General features: G+C 44.6%; 1 protein-coding gene across 1 annotated transcript; it reads right to left on the bottom strand.

The window, feature by feature from the left end:
• Positions 1–13,851: 13,851 nt before the first annotated feature.
• On the bottom strand, positions 13,852–21,260 carry rab5ab (RAB5A, member RAS oncogene family, b). Its single transcript, XM_014164790.2, has 6 exons — positions 21,086–21,260; positions 19,937–20,164; positions 19,561–19,712; positions 15,377–15,499; positions 15,146–15,239; positions 13,852–15,035 (listed from the first exon to the last, which is right to left on the bottom strand). Exons 2-6 carry the CDS (start codon positions 20,100–20,102, stop codon positions 14,920–14,922), a joined length of 651 nt encoding a protein of 216 aa, XP_014020265.1. The 5' UTR covers positions 20,103–20,164; positions 21,086–21,260; the 3' UTR covers positions 13,852–14,919.

Raw genomic sequence — 21,260 nt, 5'->3', positions numbered from 1 at the left:
CCTCAATTAACATTCCATGTCCATGAGAACTTTGATATATTTCTTCCATCAGGTTTTATACAGTTTTGAAACCTGGTGCTGTTATCTTAGACTGAACACCTGCATCACATGCCAGTTGGTTTTTACAGTCTCTTCATGTTTCAGCAGACTGCTTTCGTGCCTTTCATGGTTTAAGTTAGGATAGGGATTTGATTAGAAGTCCCAGTCAAGTACTTTTGGGAGAAGGTAGAAATATTGGAGTGCTCAAAACAACAATTGCAATCCATTAAAATGCATACCTGCCGACCCTAATGTCAAACATAGGTCAGAACACTGATAGAGGTTTTGAGGTTTGGTTTCGAAATGCCACAGAGTAATGTGTCTAAAATGTACAGTTTACCTTTTGTTTTCCTCAGTCTTAAAGAGCTATACAGTACCTTTGACCTTGACAATAATGTTAGCCTTAAAAATGAGAACAAAGCCAACAAGCTTCGGCTTGTTTAGGAGTCTATGGTTACCATGCCGTTCAGATCGACCAAGACACAACAACATTACAAACATGTTTCCCCAAATGTGTTGGAATTTGTTTGTTTGAATGGAACTGAGATCCAAACATAACTTAAGGAAAGCGTTTACAAGCAACACCGAGGCAAACGAATAGTCCACCTAAGTTCTCTGCTCTCCACATTGTACAGTATGGCTATTGTTGACATCTCCCATTGGCGCCAAATCCACCTTCATTACGAGGCTTTGTCGTGTCCAATATCAATATGAGGAATCACTGAGTCAGAGGGAGAAGAAATTGTATACAAATAAATAAATAATTCTAGTCTACATGATTACTAATGTTGTCATGGATTCATTGCATGCTTACAGAAACCCTTACTCTGTTAGCTCAGATTACTACTGGCTGACCCCTCATACTAAATTAGTATTTTCGGTTATACGACCCGCCCTTTGCCTTGCTCTCCTTGGCCACATCAATTATTGAGCCATTCATTATTGGCTCAAACAGATGTCACTCAAGTGAGACGGAGACTGTGACCTTAATGAATAACCTGCTGCCATAAACACACAGAGGTTGGACCGGACTGAACGGATCTGAGAGGTGCTATAAATTACAAGGACAGAGAACTAGTAAAAGGGTTCCATGTCAGTGACTGGACAATATATCAGCCAGTATGATGTTATAAATGCTTATACTGCTCCATGTCTCTTCTAGGAACCAAATAAGCGTTCCAATAGAAGATATTAATACAGCTGAGGCAATATGGGAGGAGTAGCCTACCTATAAAAGGGCACTGGGTGTGCAGTAACTACCCAGCTAGCGCACAACGTTCTGAGAACCATATGTTTCTTTGAGCTTGGTGAGAGAGTGGTTGTCTTATGATTATTTTGCATACAACATTCTAGGAAAGGTGCAGGATACCCAGCTAGAGCGAAACATTCTGAGAACCATATGCTTCTTAGGAGGGAATTTCAGTACTTCAGCATAACATTTATTAAAGGTTTCCTCATGGTTCTATTTAAAATAATGTTCTCAAATTGTTCCAAGAACGTTAAGAAACAACGTTCTTCTGTGGGAATTTCAGTACTTCAGCATAACATTTTCTGCAGGTTTCCTCGTGGTTCTATTTGAAGTCATGTTCTCAGAACATTAACAAAACTTTCCATAAAAAACACAAGTAACGATCAAAGAATATATTAAGAATATACATTCCGTTCTCCGGGTCAACAAAACTCTCTCTACCCTCTGTCTTGTTAAGTGTGTTCAGATGTGCCCACTAATTGGCCACACCTGATCTTAATGAGTGCGTGTTTCCTTTGAAATGGGGTCTTTTTGAATAGACAAAAATGTAAAACTTGTTATGAGTAAACAGGAACATTTTTATTTGAACCAGTATGTTGACAGAGAACACATTCTCATGTAGAGCAACGGCCTGGGGAATAGTTACAGCGGAGAGGATGAATGAGCCAATTGGAAGCTGGGGATAATTACATGTCTATGATTTGGAATTTAGCCACGACACTGGGATTAACACCCCTACTCTTATGATAAGTGCAATGGGAGCTTTAGTGACCACAACGTCCCATCCGAAAGACAGCACCCTATACAGGGCAATCCTCAATCACTGCCCTGGGATATTTGCTTTTTTTCAGACCAGAGGAAAGAGTGCCTCCTACTGGCCCTCCAACACCACTTCCAGCAGCGTCTGGTCTCCAGTCTAGGGACCGACCATGATCAACCCTGCTTAGTTTCAGAGGTAAGCCAGCAGTGGGATGCAGGGTGGTATGCTGCCCACTTCTGTTCTCAGAATGTTTAAAAAACGTTTTGTTTTACCGGCTAGGTAACTTATGCCTTAATTCCCAGAACCAAACCAAAAATGTACGTTCCCACAACTTCCAAAGAACCAAATGTCGAAAGAAGCAAGCTGAGTATGATCTAGAAGGCAAGGTTATGCACTTTATAGAGTGCTTAAGAAAATTCACGTGCCCCTGGGCTGAGTGTAAGGTTGTGTAAGGTCTGCGGAAAGCTTCTATAAGAGTGTGTGTGTGTGTGTGTGTGTGTGTGTGTGTGTGTGTGTGTGTGTGTGTGTGTGTGTGTGTGTGTGTGTGTGTGTGTGTGTGTGTGTGTGTGTGTGTGTGTGTTCAGTGTCCTCTATCAATGTCAACTGCCTATCAAGATGTAGTGGACAGGAAATATTCAAGCTATTATTAAAAGGGGAGATGGAGATAATGTTAACTGTTTTACCAATGACACATTTTTCTTAGTCATTTTTTTTTAAACAATTTACTATAGATGACATATCTCTGCAGGCAACTGCCTGATTCTGATCGTTGGGAATTTGTGTTCGTTTCAGTGTTGCTGCCTCCTTCGCATCACCTGAACGCTGATCTAGAAATGTAGCAGTAATGTATGCAGGGCCAGGAGAGTTATCATGGTAATAGAACTGTCAGGGAGGTGACATCTCAGGGTTACGGTGATGACATCTAGGACAGGTGATGCACACCACCAGCTAAGGAGATCACGCCAGGTAGCAGCTGTGACTTTCAGGAAGTGTCGCCTTGTGTTTCATGTCAACTGCAGTCAGTTAAGAACAAATTGTTATTTACAATGATGGACTACCCCGGCCAATTGTGCGCTGCCCTATGGGACTCCCAATCACAGCCGGTTGTGATACAGCCTGGAATCAAACCAGGGTCTGTAGTGACACCTTTAGCACTGAGATGCAGTACGTTAGACCGCTGCGCCACTCGGGAGCCTCTAAAGTTAAGAAGGAAGTGAACACATTCTTGCATCCCACTGGTTCTCTAATGATCTATCGACTGTGTGTCATGCAGTAATGTCTGTACATTGCAGCAGTGTGTTATAGCAACATTTTCACAAATGTTCTGTAAGGTACACTATAAATACAAAAGTATGTGGACACCACTTCAAATTAGTGGATTCGGCTATTTCAGCCACACTCGTTGCTGACAGGTGTTTAAAATTAAGCACACAGCCATGCAATCTGCATAGACAAACATTGTTAGTAGAATGGCCTTCCTGAAGTGACTTTCAATATGGCACCGTCATAGGATGCCACCTTTCCAACAAGTCAGTTTGTAAAATGTCTGCCCTGCTAGAGCTGCCCCGGTCAATTGTAAGTGCTGTTATTGTGAAGTGGAAACGTCTAGGAGCAACAACGGCTCAGCCGTCGAAGTGGTTGGCCACACAAGCTCACAGAACGGGATCGCCAAGTGCTGAAGCGTGTAGCGTGTAAAAATCGTCCATCCTCGGAGGGACTACCGAGTTCCAAACTGCCTCTGGAAGCAACGTCAGCACAAGAACTGCTCGTCGGGAGCTTCATGAAATGGCTTTCTATGGCCGAGCAGCCACACACAAGCCTAAGATCCCCATGCGCAATGCCAAGTGTTGGCTGGAGTGGTGTAACGCTCACCGCCATTGGACTCTGGAGCAGTGGAAACGCATTCTCGTGATGAATCACGCTTCTCAATCTGGCAGTCCGACAGACGAATCTGGGTTTGGCGGATCCCAGGCTACCTGCCCCAATGCATAGTGTCAACTGTCAAGTTTGGTGGAGGAGGAATAATGGTCTAGGGCTGTTTTTCATGGTTCGGGCTAGGGCTCTTAGTTCCAGTGAAGGAAAATCTTAACATTACAGCATACAATGACATTCTGGATGATTCTGTGCTTCCAACTTTGTGGCAACAGTTTGGGGAAGGCCCTTTCATGTTTCAGCATGACATTGCCCCCGTGCACAAGGCGAAGCCCGAACAGAAATGGTTTGTCGAGATCAGTGTGGAAGAACTTGACTGGCCTGCACAGAGTCCTGACCTCAACCCCATCTAACACCTTTGGGATGAATTGGAACGCCGAATGTGAAACCAGACCTAATCGCCCAACATCAGTGCCCAACCTCACTAATGCTCTTGTGGCTGAATGGAAGCTAGTCCCCACCGCAATGTTCCACAATCTAGTGGAAATCCTTCCCAGAAGAGTGGAAGATAGCAGCAAAGGGGGGACCAAATCTATATTAATGCCCATGATTTTGTAATGAGATGTTCGACGAGCAGGCGTCCACATACTTTTGGTCATGTAGTGTGTTTGAGGTGTCTTTAGCGATGGTATGGATGTGAAATTCTCATTCTAATTGTTTAAGGATTATTTCATTAAACTCCAAATTATAGATTTGGTCAACATTTCAAGAGTAGCTTATAAGGTAGGCTGGCTCACACTGACTCTTATTCTTTCATGGTCCCCTTTGAGATAGTGTACTACTGCTGCCATCTGTTGGATAAAACAGGGGCATACAGGTGCATAAAGCCAGCTCTTTAAGTAAATTGACAAGCTTAAACTATTTTTGTTGTTTTGTTGTTGTCCCCTTCCCCTCAACACTATTAATCAGACTACTACTTTAGTCTTAATGTCCATAATGACCAAAAGCCTACCAAACATCTTTCTTCATTTTATTCCCCGGAAAGAAACACACTTATTTGGAAGGCTCTTGCACAAGCGGCACAATTTTGTCATAGTGCCTTTAGTTGCCAAGGAAACTGTTTCCGTGGAAAGGCCAGTAAACAGCTGAACCCAATCTAAAGTACTGCCATTACTTGAGGCGAGCATAAATGGACTCATGGTACACCTCTTCACATTACATCTGGAAATATTCACTAGGCTAGTTTGATAAATAAGTCATTCTTTGTTACTAATACAATGGAACTTGTGAAATGGAAAATGAAAGGGCGACACGTTTCAGTCCTGATTTGTTTGTATTCCCATTCTTTGAATAATTCTCACTCCAGTATTCCCATAGAGGTGCTCCCTGGGGAATCCTTTGACTCCAGTCCTGACACAGGAAGCCCTTACCCTTCCCAACACCATGCCCTCCACCACAGTGGGAGCAATATCCATGGCATCCCATCTTCCAATCTGTAGAAAGGTAAGAGGCGCTTCAGCGTCAGGGTCCAGTATGTGGACTTTGTCCAACTTCAGCGCATGGCAGAATACAGCGTCACCAAGCACAAAGGGAGCAACCCGTTCATCTGTGCTGTGGCAGTGTGTGAGGAGAAAAACTCCACATGGAAAAAGAACATGGAGGATGTGACCGTTTTTCATGAGGGGTATGGATGCAAAGAGGGGACCAGCTTTTTCGGGGTCTTTGACGGGTTCCATGGACACATTTCTGCAGTTACGGCAGCCAAGGAGATGCCTGTTTTAGTGCTGGAGCAACTCTCCAAACAGGACCCCTTGCTCTCCTTGGAGAAGGACCAGGTGAAGCTACTGTCACGCTTTGAGGCCCTGTTCCAGGAAGACTACAACAGACCTTACCCAGGCCAAGCCCAGAACATTGCACTAGGCCTAGGCCCTAAGCAGCTGGAGAATCTGACCAAAGTGGAACAGGTGAACCTAGCCTTCACCACAGCCTTCTGGAAGATGGACCGGGTCCTGGGGCTTGGCAAGGACGAGACCTCCAAGGTCCGCTGGAGTGGCAGCACAGCGCTACTCACCTTATCGACAGTGGGCTGCCCTCCTCAGATAGGAAGGAGCAGGGAACAGGATCGGAGAGTAATATACCAACCCCCTCACAGGAGTTACAGGGTGGAAGAATTCTCATTGCTGACTGTGGTCAGTATTTTACTAGCATACTGATAATACACTGCAAATATGATACAGAACAGGTCTTATCCATTGAATACTATACATTTCCAATTAACGTCTCTTGTTGATTCCCATTTCACAGGTAACGTCCATGCGGTGCTGAACAAACAAGGCAGCGGCTTCCGTTTGACCAAAGCACGTCCAACCCAGTGATAAATTCATGAACTTCTTTGAGGAAAAGATCATGATCATTAGAAAGCAAATTACGGACTCCTCTTTAAATCTGCGTATTCCTCCAAAGCTCAGTTGTCCTGAGTCTGCACAACTCTGCCAGGACCTAGGATCAAGGGAGACACTCAAGTGTTTTAGTACTATATCTCTTGACACAATGATGAAAATAATCATGGCCTCTAAACCTTCAAGCTGCATACTGGACCCTATTCCAACTAAACTACTGAAAGAGCTGCTTCCTGTGCTTGGCCCTCCTATGTTGAACATAATAAACAGCTCTCTATCCACCGGATGTGTACCAAACTCAATAAAAGTGGCAGTAATAAAGCCTTTCTTGAAAAAGCCAAACCTTGACCGAGAAAATATAAAAAACTATCAGCCTATATCGAATCTCCCATTCCTCTCAAAGAACTTTGAAAAAGCTGTTGCGCAGCAACTCACTGCCTTCCTGAAGACAAACAATGTATACAAAATGCTTCAGTCTGGTTTTAGACCCCATCATAGCACTGAGACTGCACTTGTGAAGGTGGTAAATTACCTTTAAATGGCATCAGACCGAGGCTCTGCATCTGTCCTTGTGCTCCTAGACCTTAGTGCTGCTTTGATAGCATCGATCACCACATTCTTTTGGAGAGATTAGAAACCCAAATTGGTCTTCACGGACATGTTCTGGCCTGGTTTAGATCTTATCTGTCGAAAAGATTTCAGTTTGTCTCTGTGGATGGTTTGTCCTCTGACAAATCAACTGTACATTTCGGTGTTCCTCAAGCTTCCGTTTTAGGACCACTATTGTTTTCACTATATATTTTACCTCTTGGTGATGTCATTCGGAAACATAATGTTAACTTTCACTGCTATGCGGGTGACACACAGCTGTACATTTCAATGAAACATGGTGAAGCCCCAAAATTGCCCTCGCTAGAAGCCTGTGTTTCAGACATAAGGAAGTGGATGGCTGCAAATGTTCTACTTTTAACTCGGACAAAACAGAGGTGCTTGTTCTAGGTCCCAAGAAACAAAGAGATCTTCTGTTGAATCTGACAATTAATCTTGATGGTTGTACAGTCGTCTCAAATAAAACTGTGAAGGACCTCGGCGTTACTCTGGACCCTGATCTCGCTTTTGACGAACATATCAGGATTGTTTCAAGGACAGCTTTTTCCATCTACGTAACATTGCAAAAATCAGAAACTTTCTGTCCAAAAATGATCCAGAAAAATGTATCCATGCTTTTGTCACTTCTAGGTTAGACTACTGCAATGCACTAAATAAACTTCAGTTAGTGCTAAACACGGCTGCTAGAATATTGACCAGAACCCAAAAATTTGATCATATTACTCCAGTGCTAGCCTCTCTACACTGGCTTCCTGTTAAGGCAAGGGCTGATTTCAAGGTTTTACTGCTAACCTACAAAGAATTACATGGGCTTGCTCCTACCTATCGTTCTGATTTGGTCCTGCCGTACATACCTACACCTACGCTACTGTAACGCGTGCCGTGTGAGGAGGACCAAGACGCAACAGGGAAGTGTATACTCATCTTCTCTTTTTTAATATATAAGAAGGAGAAACAAAATAAACACGTATACAATGAACAGAAACGACACTAACAGTTCTGTCAGGTGACAAGCACAAAACAGAATACAACTACCCACAATCCAAACACACCCCTAATTATAGGACCTTCAATCAGAGGCAACGATAGACAGCTGCCTCCAACTGAAGGCCCCAACACCAATTAACTAAACATAGAAATACAAATGACTAGACAGAACATAGAAATAAACTAACATAGAACAATAACCAAAACCCTGGACTAATAAATCAAATACCCCTCTCTACATGGATACATACACACAACCACCCTGAACCACATAAAACAAATACCCCCTGCCACGTCCTGACCAAACTAAACACTAACAAATAACACCTTTACAGGTCAGAACATGACAGCTACTGTCACAAGACGCAGGCCTCCTTACTGTCCCTAGAATTTCTAAGCAAACAGCTGGAGGCAGGGCTTTCTCCTATAAAGCAAAATTTTTATGGAATGGTCTGCCTACCCATGTGAGAGACGCAGACACGGTCTCATTTACATTTACGTCATTTAGCAGACTCTCTTATCCAGAGCGACTTACAAATTGGTGCATTCACCTTATGATATCCAGTGGAACAACCACTTTACAATAGTACATCTATATCTTTTTTTTGGGGGGGGGGTTTAGAAGGATTACTTTATCCTATCCCAGGTATTCCTTAAAGAGGTGGGGTTTCAGGTGTCTCCGGAAGGTGGTGATTGACTCCGCTGTCCTGGCGTTGTGAGGGAGCTTGTTCCACCATTGGGGTGCCAGAGCAGCAAACAGTTTTGACTGGGCTGAGCGGGAACTGTGCTTCCACAGAGATAGGGAGGCGAGCAGGCCAGAGGTGGATGAACGCAGTGCCCTTCCTTGGGTGTAGGGACTGATCAGAGCCTGAAGGTACGGAGGTGCCGTTCCCCTCACAGCTCCGTAGGCAAGCACCATGGTCTTGTAGCAGATGCGAGCTTCAACTGGAAGCCAGTGGAGTGTGCGGAGGAGCGGGGTGACGTGAGAGAACTTGCGAAGGTTGAACACCAGACAGGCTGCGGCGTTCTGGATGAGTTGTAGGGGTTTAATGGCACAGGCAGGGAGCCCCGCCAGCAGCGAGTTGCAATAATCCAGACGGGAGATGACAAGTGCCTGGATTAGGACCTGTGCCGCTTCCTGTGCAAGGCAGGGTCGTACTCTGCAAATGTTGTAGAGCATGAACCTACAGGATCGGGTCACCGCCTTGATGTTAGCGGAGAACGACAGGGTGTTGTCCAGGGTCACGCCAAGGCTCTTAGCACTCTGGGAGGAGGACACAATGGAGTTGTCAACCGTGATGGCGAGATCATGGAACGGGCAGTCCTTCCCCGGGAGGAAGAGCAGCTCCATCTTGCCGAGGTTCAGCTTGAGGTGGTGATCCGTCATCCACACTGATATGTCTGCCAGACATGCAGAGATGCGATTCGCCACCTGGTTATCAGAAGGGGGAAAGGAGAAGATTAATTGTGTGTCGTCTGAGTAGCAATGATAGGAGAGACCATGTGAGGATATGACAGAGCCAAGTGACTTGGTGTATAGCGAGAATAGGAGAGGGCCTGGAACTGAGCCCTGGGGGACACCAGTGGTGAGAGCAAGTGATGCGGAGACGGATTCTTGCCACACCACCTGGTAGGAGCGACCTGTCAGGTAGGACGCAATCCAAGAGTGAGCCGCGCCAGAGATGCCCAACTCGGAGAGGGTGGAGAGGAGGATCTGATGGTTCACAGTATCAAAGGCAGCAGATAGGTCTAGGATGAGAGCAGAGGAGAGAGAGTTAGATTTAGCAGTGCGGAGAGCCTCCGTGACACAGAGAAGAGCAGTCTCAGTTGAATGACCAGTCTTGAAACCTGACTGATTTGGATCAAGGTCATTCTGAGAGAGATAGCAAGAGAGCTGGCCAAGGACGGTACGCTCAAGAGTTTTGGAGAGAAAAGAAAGAAGGGATACTGGTCTGTAGTTGTTGACATCAGAGGGATCGAGTGTAGGTTTTTTGAGAAGGGGTGCAACTCTCGCTCTCTTGAAGACGGAAGGGACGTAGCCACCGGTCAAGGATGAGTTGATGAGCAAGGTGAGAAGGTCTCCGGAAATGGTCTGGAGAAGAGAGGAGGGGATAGGGTCAAGCGGGCAGGTTGTTGGGTGGCCGGCCGTCACAAGTCGCAAGATTTCATCTGGAGAGAGAGGGGAGAAAGAGGTCAAAGCATAGGGTAGGGCAACGTGAGCAGGACCAGCGGTGTCGTTTGACTTAACAAACGAGGATTGAATGTCGTCAACCTTCTTTTCAAAATGGTTGACAAAGTCATCCGCAGAGAGGGAGGAGGGGGGAGGGGGAGGAGGATTCAGGAGGGAGGAGAAGGTGGCAAAGAGCTTCCTAGGGTTAGAGGCAGATGCTTGGAATTTAGAGTGGTAGAAAGTGGCTTTAGCAGCAGAAACAGAGGAAGAAAATGAAGAGAGGAGGGAGTGAAAAGATGCCAGATCCGCAGGGAGGCTAGTTTTCCTCCATTTCCGTGAGCTCGCAATGAGTCGTCAAGCCATGGAGCAGGAGGGGAGGACCGAGCCGGCCGGGAGGATAGGGGACATAGAGAGTCAAAGGATGCAGAAAGGGAGGAGAGGAGGGTTGAGGAAGCAGAATCAGGAGATTGGTTGGAGAAGGGTGAGCAGAGGGAAGAGATGATAGGATGGAAGAGGAGAGAGTAGCAGGAGAGAGAGAGAGCGAAGGTTGCGACGGCGCAATACCATCTGAGCAGGGGCAGAGTGAGTAGTGTTGGAGGAGAGCGAGAGGGGAAAGGATACAAGGTAGTGGTTGGAGACTTGGAGGGGAGTTGCAGTGAGATTAGTAGAAGAACAGCATCTAGTAAAGATGAGGTCAAGCGTATTGCCTGCCTTGTGAGTAGGGGGGGACGGTGAGAGGGTGAGGTCAAAAGAGGAGAGGAGTGGAAAGAAGGAGGCAGAGAGAAATGAGTCAAAGGTAGACGTAGGGAGGGTAAAGTCACCCAGAACTGTGAGGGGTGAGCCATCCTCAGGAAAGGAACTTATCAAGGCGTCAAGCTCATTGATGAACTCTCCAAGGGAACCTGGAGGGCGATAAATGATAAGGATGTTAAGCTTGAATGGGCTAGTGACTGTGACAGCATGGAATTCAAATGAGGAGATAGACAGATGGGTCAGGGGAGAAAGAGAGGATGTCCACTTGGGAGAGATGAGGATTCCAGTGCCACCACCCCGCTGACCAGATGCTCTCGGGGTATGCGAGAACACGTGGTCAGACGAGGAGAGAGCAGTAGGAGTAGCAGTGTTTTCTGTGGTAATCCATGTTTCCGTCAGCGCCAAGAAGTCGAGGGACTGGAGGGTAGCATAGGCTGAGATGAACTCTGCCCTGTTGGCCGCAGACCGGCAGTTCCAGAGGCTGCCGGAGACCTGGAACTCCACGTTGGTCGTGCGCGCTGGGACCACCACGTTAGAGTGGCAGCGGCCACGCGGTGTGAGGCGTTTGTGTGGCCTGTGCAGAGAGGAGAGAACAGGGATAGACAGACACATAGTTGACAGGCTACAGGAGAGGCTACGCTAATGCAAAGGAGATTGGAATGAAAATGAACTAAACAACTGGGGAAGCGAGAGCGCAGGGCCTCCCTCACTAACCATTCACAACCATTCCATCCACAACCATTTACAAGTCTCAACCTTTAAGTCTTTATTGAAGACTCATCTCTTCAGTAGTTCCTATGATTGAGTGTAGTCTGGCCCAGGAGTGTGAAGGTGAACGGAAAGGCACTGGAGCAACAAACCGCTCTTGCTGTCTCTGCCTGGCCGGTTCCCCTCTCTCCACTGGGATTCTCTGCCTCTAACCCTATTACAGAGGCTGAGTCACTGGCTTACTGGTGCTCTTCCATGCCGTCCCTAGGAGGGGTGCGTCACTTGAGTGGGTTGAATCACTGACGTGATCTTCCTGTCTGGGTTGGCGCCGCCCCCCCCCTTGGGTTGTGCAGTGGCGGAGATCTTTGTGGGCAAAACTCAGTATTGTCTCAGGATGGTAAGTTGGTGGTTGAAGATATCCCTCTAGTGGTGTGGTGGCTGTGCTTTGGCAAAGTGGGTGGGGTTATATCCTGCCTGTTTGGCCCTGTCCGGGGCTATCGTCGGATGAGGCCACCGTGTTTCTCAACTCCTCCTGTCTCAGCCTCCAGTATTTATGCTGCAGTAGTTTATGTGTCGGGGGGCTAGGGTCAGTCTGTTATATCTGGAGTATTTCTCCTGTCTTATCCGGTGTCCTGTGTGAATTTAAGTATGCTCTCTCAAATTCTCTCTTTCTCTCTTTCTTTTTTATTTTTCTCTCTCGGAGGACCTGAGCCCTAAGACCATGCCTCAGGACTACCTGGCCTGATGACTCCTTGCTGTCCCCAGTCCACCTGGCCATGCTGCTGCTCCAGTTTCAACTGTTCTGCCTGCAGCTATGGAACCCTGACCTGTTCACCGGACGTGCTACCTGTCCCAGACCTGCTGTTTTCAACTCTCTAGAGACAGGAGAGGTAGAGATACTCTGAATGATCGGCTATGAAAAGCCAATTGACATTTACTCCTGAGGTGCTGACCTGTTGCACCCTCGACAACCACTGTGATTATTATTATTTGACCCTGCTGGTCATCTATGAACATTTGAACATCTTGGCCATGTTCTGTTATAATCTCCACCCGGCACAGCCAGAAGAGGACTGGCCACCCTTCATAGCCTGGTTCCTCTCTAGGTTTCTTCCTAGGTTCTGGCCTTTCTTGGGAATTTTTCCTAGCCACTGTGCTTCTACACCTGCATTGCTTGCCGTTTGGGGTTTTAGGCTGGGTTTCTGTACAGCACTTTGAGATATCAGCTGATGTAAGGGCTTTATAAATAGATTTGATTTGAACCCTAAGGAACACAAACACATCCTCCGGTCCGGAGGGGCAATCAGCATCAACAAACAGCACGGTCTGGTGGAGGAGCTGACCAATCCCACCCGAGTGCTTGGTCATTATGGCGATCGCAAGCTGAAGAAGTCAGTCATCCCTGTGCCTTACTCTGTGTCGCTGCCCACGGACCCATCCTACCAGCTGCTGGTCCTAGCGTCCAGTGGCCTCTGGGAAGTTTTGGATGAGCATGCCGTGGCTGAGAGTTGACTCTACAGAAATAAATATTGAAGACCCTGTGCCTCATGCAAAGTGTTGAGGATTCGTCCGTTTCAGATTCAATCAAGACCAGGATCATCTACTTTTGATACTGAAGAACCTTCCAGTGTCAAGAATGAGGACAACCCACCAGAGTTGGACATGCCAGAGACTCTGGGGGTAGCTAGAGATATGCAAATGCAGAGGCAACAGAGAGACATCAATCCTCAGTCCTGCAGCAGAAGTGAGGTCAATGTGAAGGAAACTATGGCTGACAGTCTGAAGAATCTCACCTTGGACTACGAGTGCCTTGCAGCTGACATTTGTAGAGAGCTAGTGGACACAGCGTTGGTCTCAGGTTCAAAGGAAAACATTTCAGTCATGGTCATACTTCTTCAGGGGTTGGATGTGCTCAGAGAAAACACTCTCAAAGAAGAGTTGACAAACCAAACAAATACCACATAATTATAACTTCAGGCCAATTTTGCAGAGAATTGCTCTTGCATTTCTTGTGATATCAAAAACAAAGGCATACAATATACCTAATTTATTGACTTACCCTGACACTCAAACTGATCAGTCCTTCACTAGTCATGTTTGGCATCGTTAAATCCACCTGGCTTCAGAAAGACTACCAGTCAGTTAGTGCCACTACCGGTTGTTTGAGGCAATAGGTTAGCACAGTGCATCAGTTTTATAAATTGTAATGGCCAGTCATCAATTAAAATATAACCAACAACTGTGCAATGCAATAGTCCTCTCAAATATGAACAGACCATTGAGAAAAGTAACAAGACACAGGAGATACAATTGAATTGTTAATAACACATGTTTAAAAAGACCACCATTGATTAGCACAAACAGTTTGTTTGTGACAAGGTAACAAACCCATAGCAGACCTAGACCTACATCGGTGTACTGTACAATTGTTCGGAATCTCTAGATACTTTCCTGACAAGCTTATGCCCTCCAAGCTGTATTGGTAGAAGACAACATTGCAACACCCTATATAACAGAGTAATATTCCACAGACTGATGATAGGTAATAGTCAAGACTTACATTGATAAATGAACAATAACAGTTTGGGGAAACAAAGGACTTGTCATATGTTAGGTCTTAAGATATTTTACAAAACTTGTCTGAGCATGTCCAACTGTCTCAATGTATCAACCAGAGAATATTGTGGTTTGAAGAGGGACTTCCCATGATGCACAAGGCAGTCATCATAGATGTGACAAACTTGCAGAGTCACCAGCCATCCAATCACAAAACCCACCCTTAAATCCTGTTCAACCGGTTGCAGTGGGCCAGTGGTGTAATGGCGTTGGATGTTCCTGCCAAACTTCTCTGCAGACGGAGATGTCGTCGTCTCGGCAGCAGGTGCAAGGAGGAGGAATGCTTGGTTTGATAGTCCTTACCTGACACTGCTTCAATAATGTTATTATACTCAGTACAAACAGTCATAATCTCCAGGCATTTCACAATGGGGGAATTGTTTGTTTTGGTTGGAAGGACACTCAACTCACTTTTACCTCCAGTCCAATAACCCTATGACCTAGGTTACACTTTCTCTTCAGGGAATCAGTCACACACACACACACCTCTCTCGCAGGGGTTAGTCTTCCAACTGAAGTTAAAAAAATGTTTTAGGCCTTGTAGTGATACATGCATACATTATACTGATATACACTTTAAAATGAAAGTAAAACCAAACAAAGTATTAGAAATGCAGCTATACAGAGTCTTCAGCTATTCCAAGGAGAAAGGACAAGAGGTGGAAGGTCCGATGTCAGGAAGGGGAACACCATGTCCAGATGTTATTCAGAGTTAGGAGGAGAGGGGGAAGGTGCATGTGGGAAGAGTGGGCCAGGTTTAGGTACTGCAGCAGGAGCGGCTGGCGGGCTGAGCCGTCTCCGTAAGATCCACTCCCCGGTTCCGCCCACTGTTCGCTCCGGCAGCTTGAGGCTCGTTCTTGGGTAATTTCTTTGCTGTGAAGCAATAGGGAGAATGTTTATGACCTGTGTTTCTATTATCAGATAGTTTGAAAATGTCAAAGATTCTATCAAAGTGTAATGAACATGGAACATAAAGCACTTACCAATAGCCATGAATATCTCATTAACGTTCATAGAGGTCTTTGCTGATGTTTCCATGAACAGTAAACTGTTATCATCTGCGTATGACTGGGCATCCTGGAAGAAAACCACCAAAATCAGTCAATATAGATGTATCATGTCACAAAGGTTGTGTTTAACTGCCTTATAGGTAAAATTATATGATGACTCCATTGAGAATAAAACTGTTCAATAGCAAATTCACTGGCACAAACCTGAAAATCCAATGCTCGTTTGTTTGCAAGGTCAGCTTTGTTCCCAGCCAACGCTATTACAATATTTGGACTGGCTTGTCTCTGAAGCTCCTGAACCCAGTTCTTTGCTCGTGCAAATGACTCCTGGCAAACAGCAGAGGATGAGAGATTAAGTCAGACAATAACAATGTCCGTGCGAAAGAATGACAACAACCACTCCCTTCATTCCCTGGTTATGCGATTGACTTTGCAGGATATCGAAGACATGGTCTCGTTAAAGGAGAAGTTCTATAAAATATGACAATTAGATATAATGTTCCCCAGCTTACATGTATGGGGAGTTCGTCAACGAGATGTATCATATTGCTGAGTTGAAGTCATGCTCTGCTCCAAACATTGGCTTAAGATGTGTGTGCAAAACTTGTAGTTACAAAACCAAGCTCTTTTAACAGCTTATTTCCATGAAATGCAATGTTTTAACAACTTCCCAGCAAATGTCTCAGCAAATAGAGCAAAAGCAGACATGGGGATCAAAATAGAATTTCTCGTTGGGATTGCTCTTTTTTTTTAAACCAGGTTTGTTAATCTCTTGGCCAAAATAGCAGCACAAAGTATCAGAACCATTTACAACATAAAATATCAATTTACACATTGAACAGAAAGATGGTTTGGGAAAGTGTGGTGCAACTAGGGGTCAAAACATTTACAGCCCCTCAATTCGTTTGTTAAAACAAAATTACCCTAGATGTGACAGGTTTGTTAGGACCAAATTAAATGAATAGGGATATTTTAGACTTGTCAAATATAACTACTACAGAAAAGTGCTTGAAAACATGTCAGCAAAACGAGGCTAGCCTTTTTCTTCAATCTTTTCTTCAGATTCTCAACTAGGCCTATTAAATAGGGCATAATCTTCAAACTCCTGCTTAATTTGAATAAAATGTCTTCAGCTGTACCTAATGCTATACAGTTCATTCGGAAAGTATTCAGACCTTGACTTTTTCCACATATTGTTACGTTACAGCCTTATACTAAAATGGATTCAATTGTTTGTTCCCCCTCATACAATCTACACACAATACCCCATAATGACAAAGCAAAAACAGGCATAGAGATTTTTGCAAATCTATTAAAGAACAAAAAATATCGCATTTACATAAGTATTCAGATCCTTTACTTAGTACTTTGTTGAAGCACCATTGGCAAAGATTATAGCCTCGAGTCTTCTTGGGTATGACGCTGTAAGCTTGGCACACTTGACTTGAATCCTGTCAAGCTCTGTCAGGTTCGATGGGGAGCTATTTTCAGGTCTCTCCAGAGAAGTTCAATCGAGTTCAAGTCCGGGCTCTGAATGGGCCACTCAAGGACATCCAGAGACTTGTCCCAAAGCCACTCCTGTGCCATCTTGGATGTGTGCTTAGGGTCACTGTCTTGTTGGAAGGTGAACCTTCACCCCAGTCTGAGGTCCTGAGCCCCCTGGAGCAGGTTTTCATCAATGAACTCACTGTACTTTTCTCTGTTCATATTTCCCTCGATCCTGACTAGTCTCACAGTCTCTGCCGCTGAATAACATCCCCACAGCATGATGCTGCCACAACCATAGGGATAGTGCCAGGTTTCCTCCAGACGTGACACTTGGCATTCAGGCCAAAGAGTTTAATCTTGGTTTCATCAGACCAGAGAATCTTGTTTGTCATGGTCTGAGAGTCGTTTAGCAGGCTGTCATGTGCCTTTTACTGAAGAGTGGCTTCCATCTGGCCACTCCACCATCAAGGCCTAATCGGTGGTGTGCTGCAGAGATAGTTGTCCTTCTGGAAGGTTCTCCCATCACCACAGAGGTACTCAGGCTCTGTCAGAGTGACAATCAGGTTCTTGGTCACCTTCCTTGCTTAGGCCTTTCTCCCCCGATTGCTCAGTTTGGCCGGGCAGGCAGCTCTAGGAAGAGTCTTGGTGGTTCCAAACTTCTTCCATTTAAGAATGATGGAGGCCACTATGTTCTTGGGGACCTTCAATGCTGCTGAAATGTTTTGGTACCCTTCGACCAGATCTGTGCCTCGACACAATCCGATCTCGGGTATCTACAGACAATTCCTTCGACCTCATGGCTTGGTTTTCGCTCTGACATGCACTGTCAACTGTGGGACCTTATATAGACAGGTGTGCGCCTTTCCAAATCATGTTCAATCAATTGAATTTACCACAGGTGGACTCCAATCAAGTTGTAGAAACATCTCAACGATGATCAATGGAAACAGGATGCATCGGAGCTCAATTTGGAGTCTCATAGCAAAGGGTCTGAATACTTACAGTTGAAGTTGGAAGTTTACCTACATTTAGGTTGGAGTCATTAAAACTCATTTTTCAACCACTCCACAAATTTCTTGTTAACAAACTATAGTTTTGGCAAGTCGGTTAGAACATCTACTTTGTGCATGACAAGTAATTTTTCCAACAATTGTTTACCGAGACTATTTCACTATCACAATTCCAGTGGGTCAGAAGTTTACATACACTAAGTTGACTGTGCCTTTAAACAGCATTGAAAATTCCAGAAAATGTCATGGATTTAGAAGCTTCTGATAGGCTAATTGACATCATTTGAGTCAATTGGAGGTGTACCTGTGGATGTATTTCAAGGCCTAAATTCAAACTCAGTGGCTCTTTGCTTGACATCATGGGAAAATTAAAAGAAATCAGCCAAGACCTCAGGAAAAAATGGTAGGCCTCCACAAGTCTGGTTCATCCTTGGGAGTAATTTCCAAACGCCTGAAGGTACCACGTTCATCTGCACAAACAATCGTACACAAGTATAAACAACATGAGACCACGCAGCCGTCATACAGCACAGGAAGGAGACGTGTTCTGTCTCCTAAAGATGAACGTACTTTGGTGCGAAAAGTGCAAATCAATTCCAGAACAGCAAAGGACTTTGAAGATGCTGGAGGAAACCGGTACAAAAGTATCTATATCCACAGTAAAACGAGTCCTACATCGACATAACCTGAAAGACCGCTCAGCAAGGAAGAAGCCACTGCTCCAAAACCGTCATAAAAAAGCCAGACTACGGTTTGCAAGTATGCATGGGGACAAAGATTGTACTTTTGAGAAATTTCCTCTCGTCTGATAAAACAAAAATAGAACTGTTTGGCCATAATGACCATTGTTATGTCTGGAGGAAAAAGGGGGAGGCTAGCAAGCCGAAGAACACCATCCCAACCGTGAAGCACGAGGGTGGCAGCATCATGTTGTGGAGGTGTTTTGCTGCAGGAGGGACTGGTGCACTTCACAAAAATAGATGGCTCCATGAGGAGGAAAATGATGTGGATATATTGAAGCAGCATCTCAAGACATCAATCAGGAAGTTAAAGCTTGGTCGCAAATGGGTCTTCCAAATGGACAATGACCCCAAGCATACTTCCAAAGTTGTGGCAAAATGGCTTAAGGACAACAAAGGCAAGGTATTGGAGTGGCCATCACAAAGCCCTGACCTCAATCCTATAGAAAATGTGTGGGCAGAACTGAAAAAGCGTGTACGAGCAAGGAGGCCTACAAACCTGACTCAGTTACACCAGCTCTGTCAGGAGGAATGGGCCAAAATTCACCCAACTTATTGTGGGAAGCTTGTGGAAGGCTACCGAAACGTTTTACCCAAGTTAAACAATTTAAAGGCAATGCTACCAAATACTAATTGAGTGTATGTAAACTTCTGACCCACTGGGAATGTGATGAAAGAAATAAAAGTTGAAATAAATAATTCTCTCTACTATTATTCTGACATTTCACATTCTTAAAATAAAGTTGTGATCCTAACTGACCTAAAACAGGGAATTTTTACTAGGATTAAATGTCAGGAATTGTGAAAAACTGAGTTTAAATGTATTTGGCTAAGGTGTTTGTAAACTTCCGACTTCAAATGTATGTAAATAAGGTATTTCTGTTTTTAATCACTTTGTCATTATGGTATCTGGTTTTTATTTTTAATACATGTTAATGCCTAAAACCCTGTTTTCGCTTTGTCATTATGGGACATTGTGTGTAGATTGAGGATTATTTTATTTAAAAAAAAATCCATTTTAGAATAAGGCTGTAACGTAACAAACTGTGGAAAAAGGGAAAGGGTCTGAATACTTTCCAAATGCACTGTACCTAATTTAAGAATCTCTTATAATGTGTGACAGAGTACATAAACCCGGCTGCTGACTCACTTTGTTAGTTATGTCGTAGACCACGATGGCGGCCTGGGCACCTCTGTAGTACATGGGTGCTAGGCTGTGGTAGCGCTCCTGACCAGCTGTGTCCCAGATCTCAAACTTGACTGTCGTGTCATCCAAACATACTGTCTGAGTCAGGAAGGCAGCTGAGAGGGGACAAACAGTCATTGCAGCATTTAGAATTTTGTTTGCAGTAGGCTATAAGAAAAACAGCTGGCTGTCCAGTTTCCAACAATGGACTAATATATATATCATGGGAGATTGCATAACCTACAGAAGGTAGTCAGAATCACTACAGGACAAAAATATAGTGGTTTTGGGTTATGTCCATTCCACTAACACATGAATAGAAGACGTCAGATCAGCCTACCTCCAATTGTGCTCTCTTGGAATTCATGAAACTGGCCCTTGACAAAGCGAAGTACGAGACTGGACTTTCCCACAGCGGACTCCCCTAAGAGTACTAATTTGAACTGGGAGATCTTGTTGCCTGTGTTCGGCCCATTGGGTCGTGTTGCACCACCCCTACTTGCCATGTCCTACACCCCAGTCTCTTGCTCTGGATGCAGAAGTACCACTTGAATGGTCACTCCTAGAACTGCCAAAAATGAGATGTCAGATTGTCAACAGATCACAGTGAATAAAGTAGTGTGGGGAAAACAAATACAACTACAAAATAATACATAATTATCAACTTTGACGTTTAATTGGTTAGAAATTGTTCAATTAGATTTGTCTCTGATCATCAATCTAATATCATTGAATCACAGGATGTAGCTACTTAAAACTAGACAATCTATGGAAATGTGACGACTTTCACTTGGCTATTAGCTAGTAACGTTAGACTTGTTTACAAAGATAATATTACACTTATTTCTTAACTGACCCAACAAGTAAACACAACAAGCCCATGTCTAGCCAAAAATAATTGCAGTGAAGACATGTGGGTCGAACTCGTGTTACGTCAGTCTTGCCCACTAATAACCACTGTGTTGACTAGCTAGCTAGTCAATTAGGATGGCGGCTCAAACTTGCTATCATCAAGCACTGTGTCCGTCAAAAAATAATGATTAGCTTTCTCAGTCCCACCCATTGGTCCAATCTTGTTTTAGACAAATTGGTTAGCTAGTTAGTTCACGCTAGCTAGCCAGCCAGTTACAGCTGGCTAACTAGCTTGAATTATTTAGATTAGGTGGCTACTGTTAGCTGCTAGCTAACTACACACAGTATATTGAATAATTAGCTAGTTCGCTAAGCTAGCTCGTACACGAAAGCTATCGGTCTTACTGTTAGTAAGCTACATAAGGTTGAACCACACCACACCCTGCTTCACACACGCAAATACTTAGTAACTAGGAAGCTAGCTACACACACTTCAATGATCAACTCACAGCGGTATATTAAGAACGGGTCAACTGCTGGTTTATTATTTGATGTGAGCTAGCTAACAAAACATAGCTTTCGGCCTAGCAAGCTAGTTCTGCCGGTAAGCCAGCTAGCTAGAATGATATCTACTTACCCTATCTGAGATAACTAGGTAGCTGAATGGATTTCCCAAAAATATATTGTCGGCACTCAAATATATTCACAGGGCGAGAAATTTCATAAAGCTTGTCACTTTCCCACTTCTTCCAACTTCCCGTTTGTTTTGCATGGCACAGATAGACCGAATGCCTACGTAGCACTGAGAATAA

The sequence above is a fragment of the Salmo salar genome, chromosome ssa02 (genome assembly GCF_905237065.1).
Source record: "Salmo salar chromosome ssa02, Ssal_v3.1, whole genome shotgun sequence".
In the NCBI taxonomy this organism is placed as follows: Eukaryota; Metazoa; Chordata; class Actinopteri; order Salmoniformes; family Salmonidae; genus Salmo; species Salmo salar.
The sequence above is the reverse complement of the archived record's forward strand: the minus strand, read 5'-3'. Positions and strand labels throughout refer to the sequence as shown.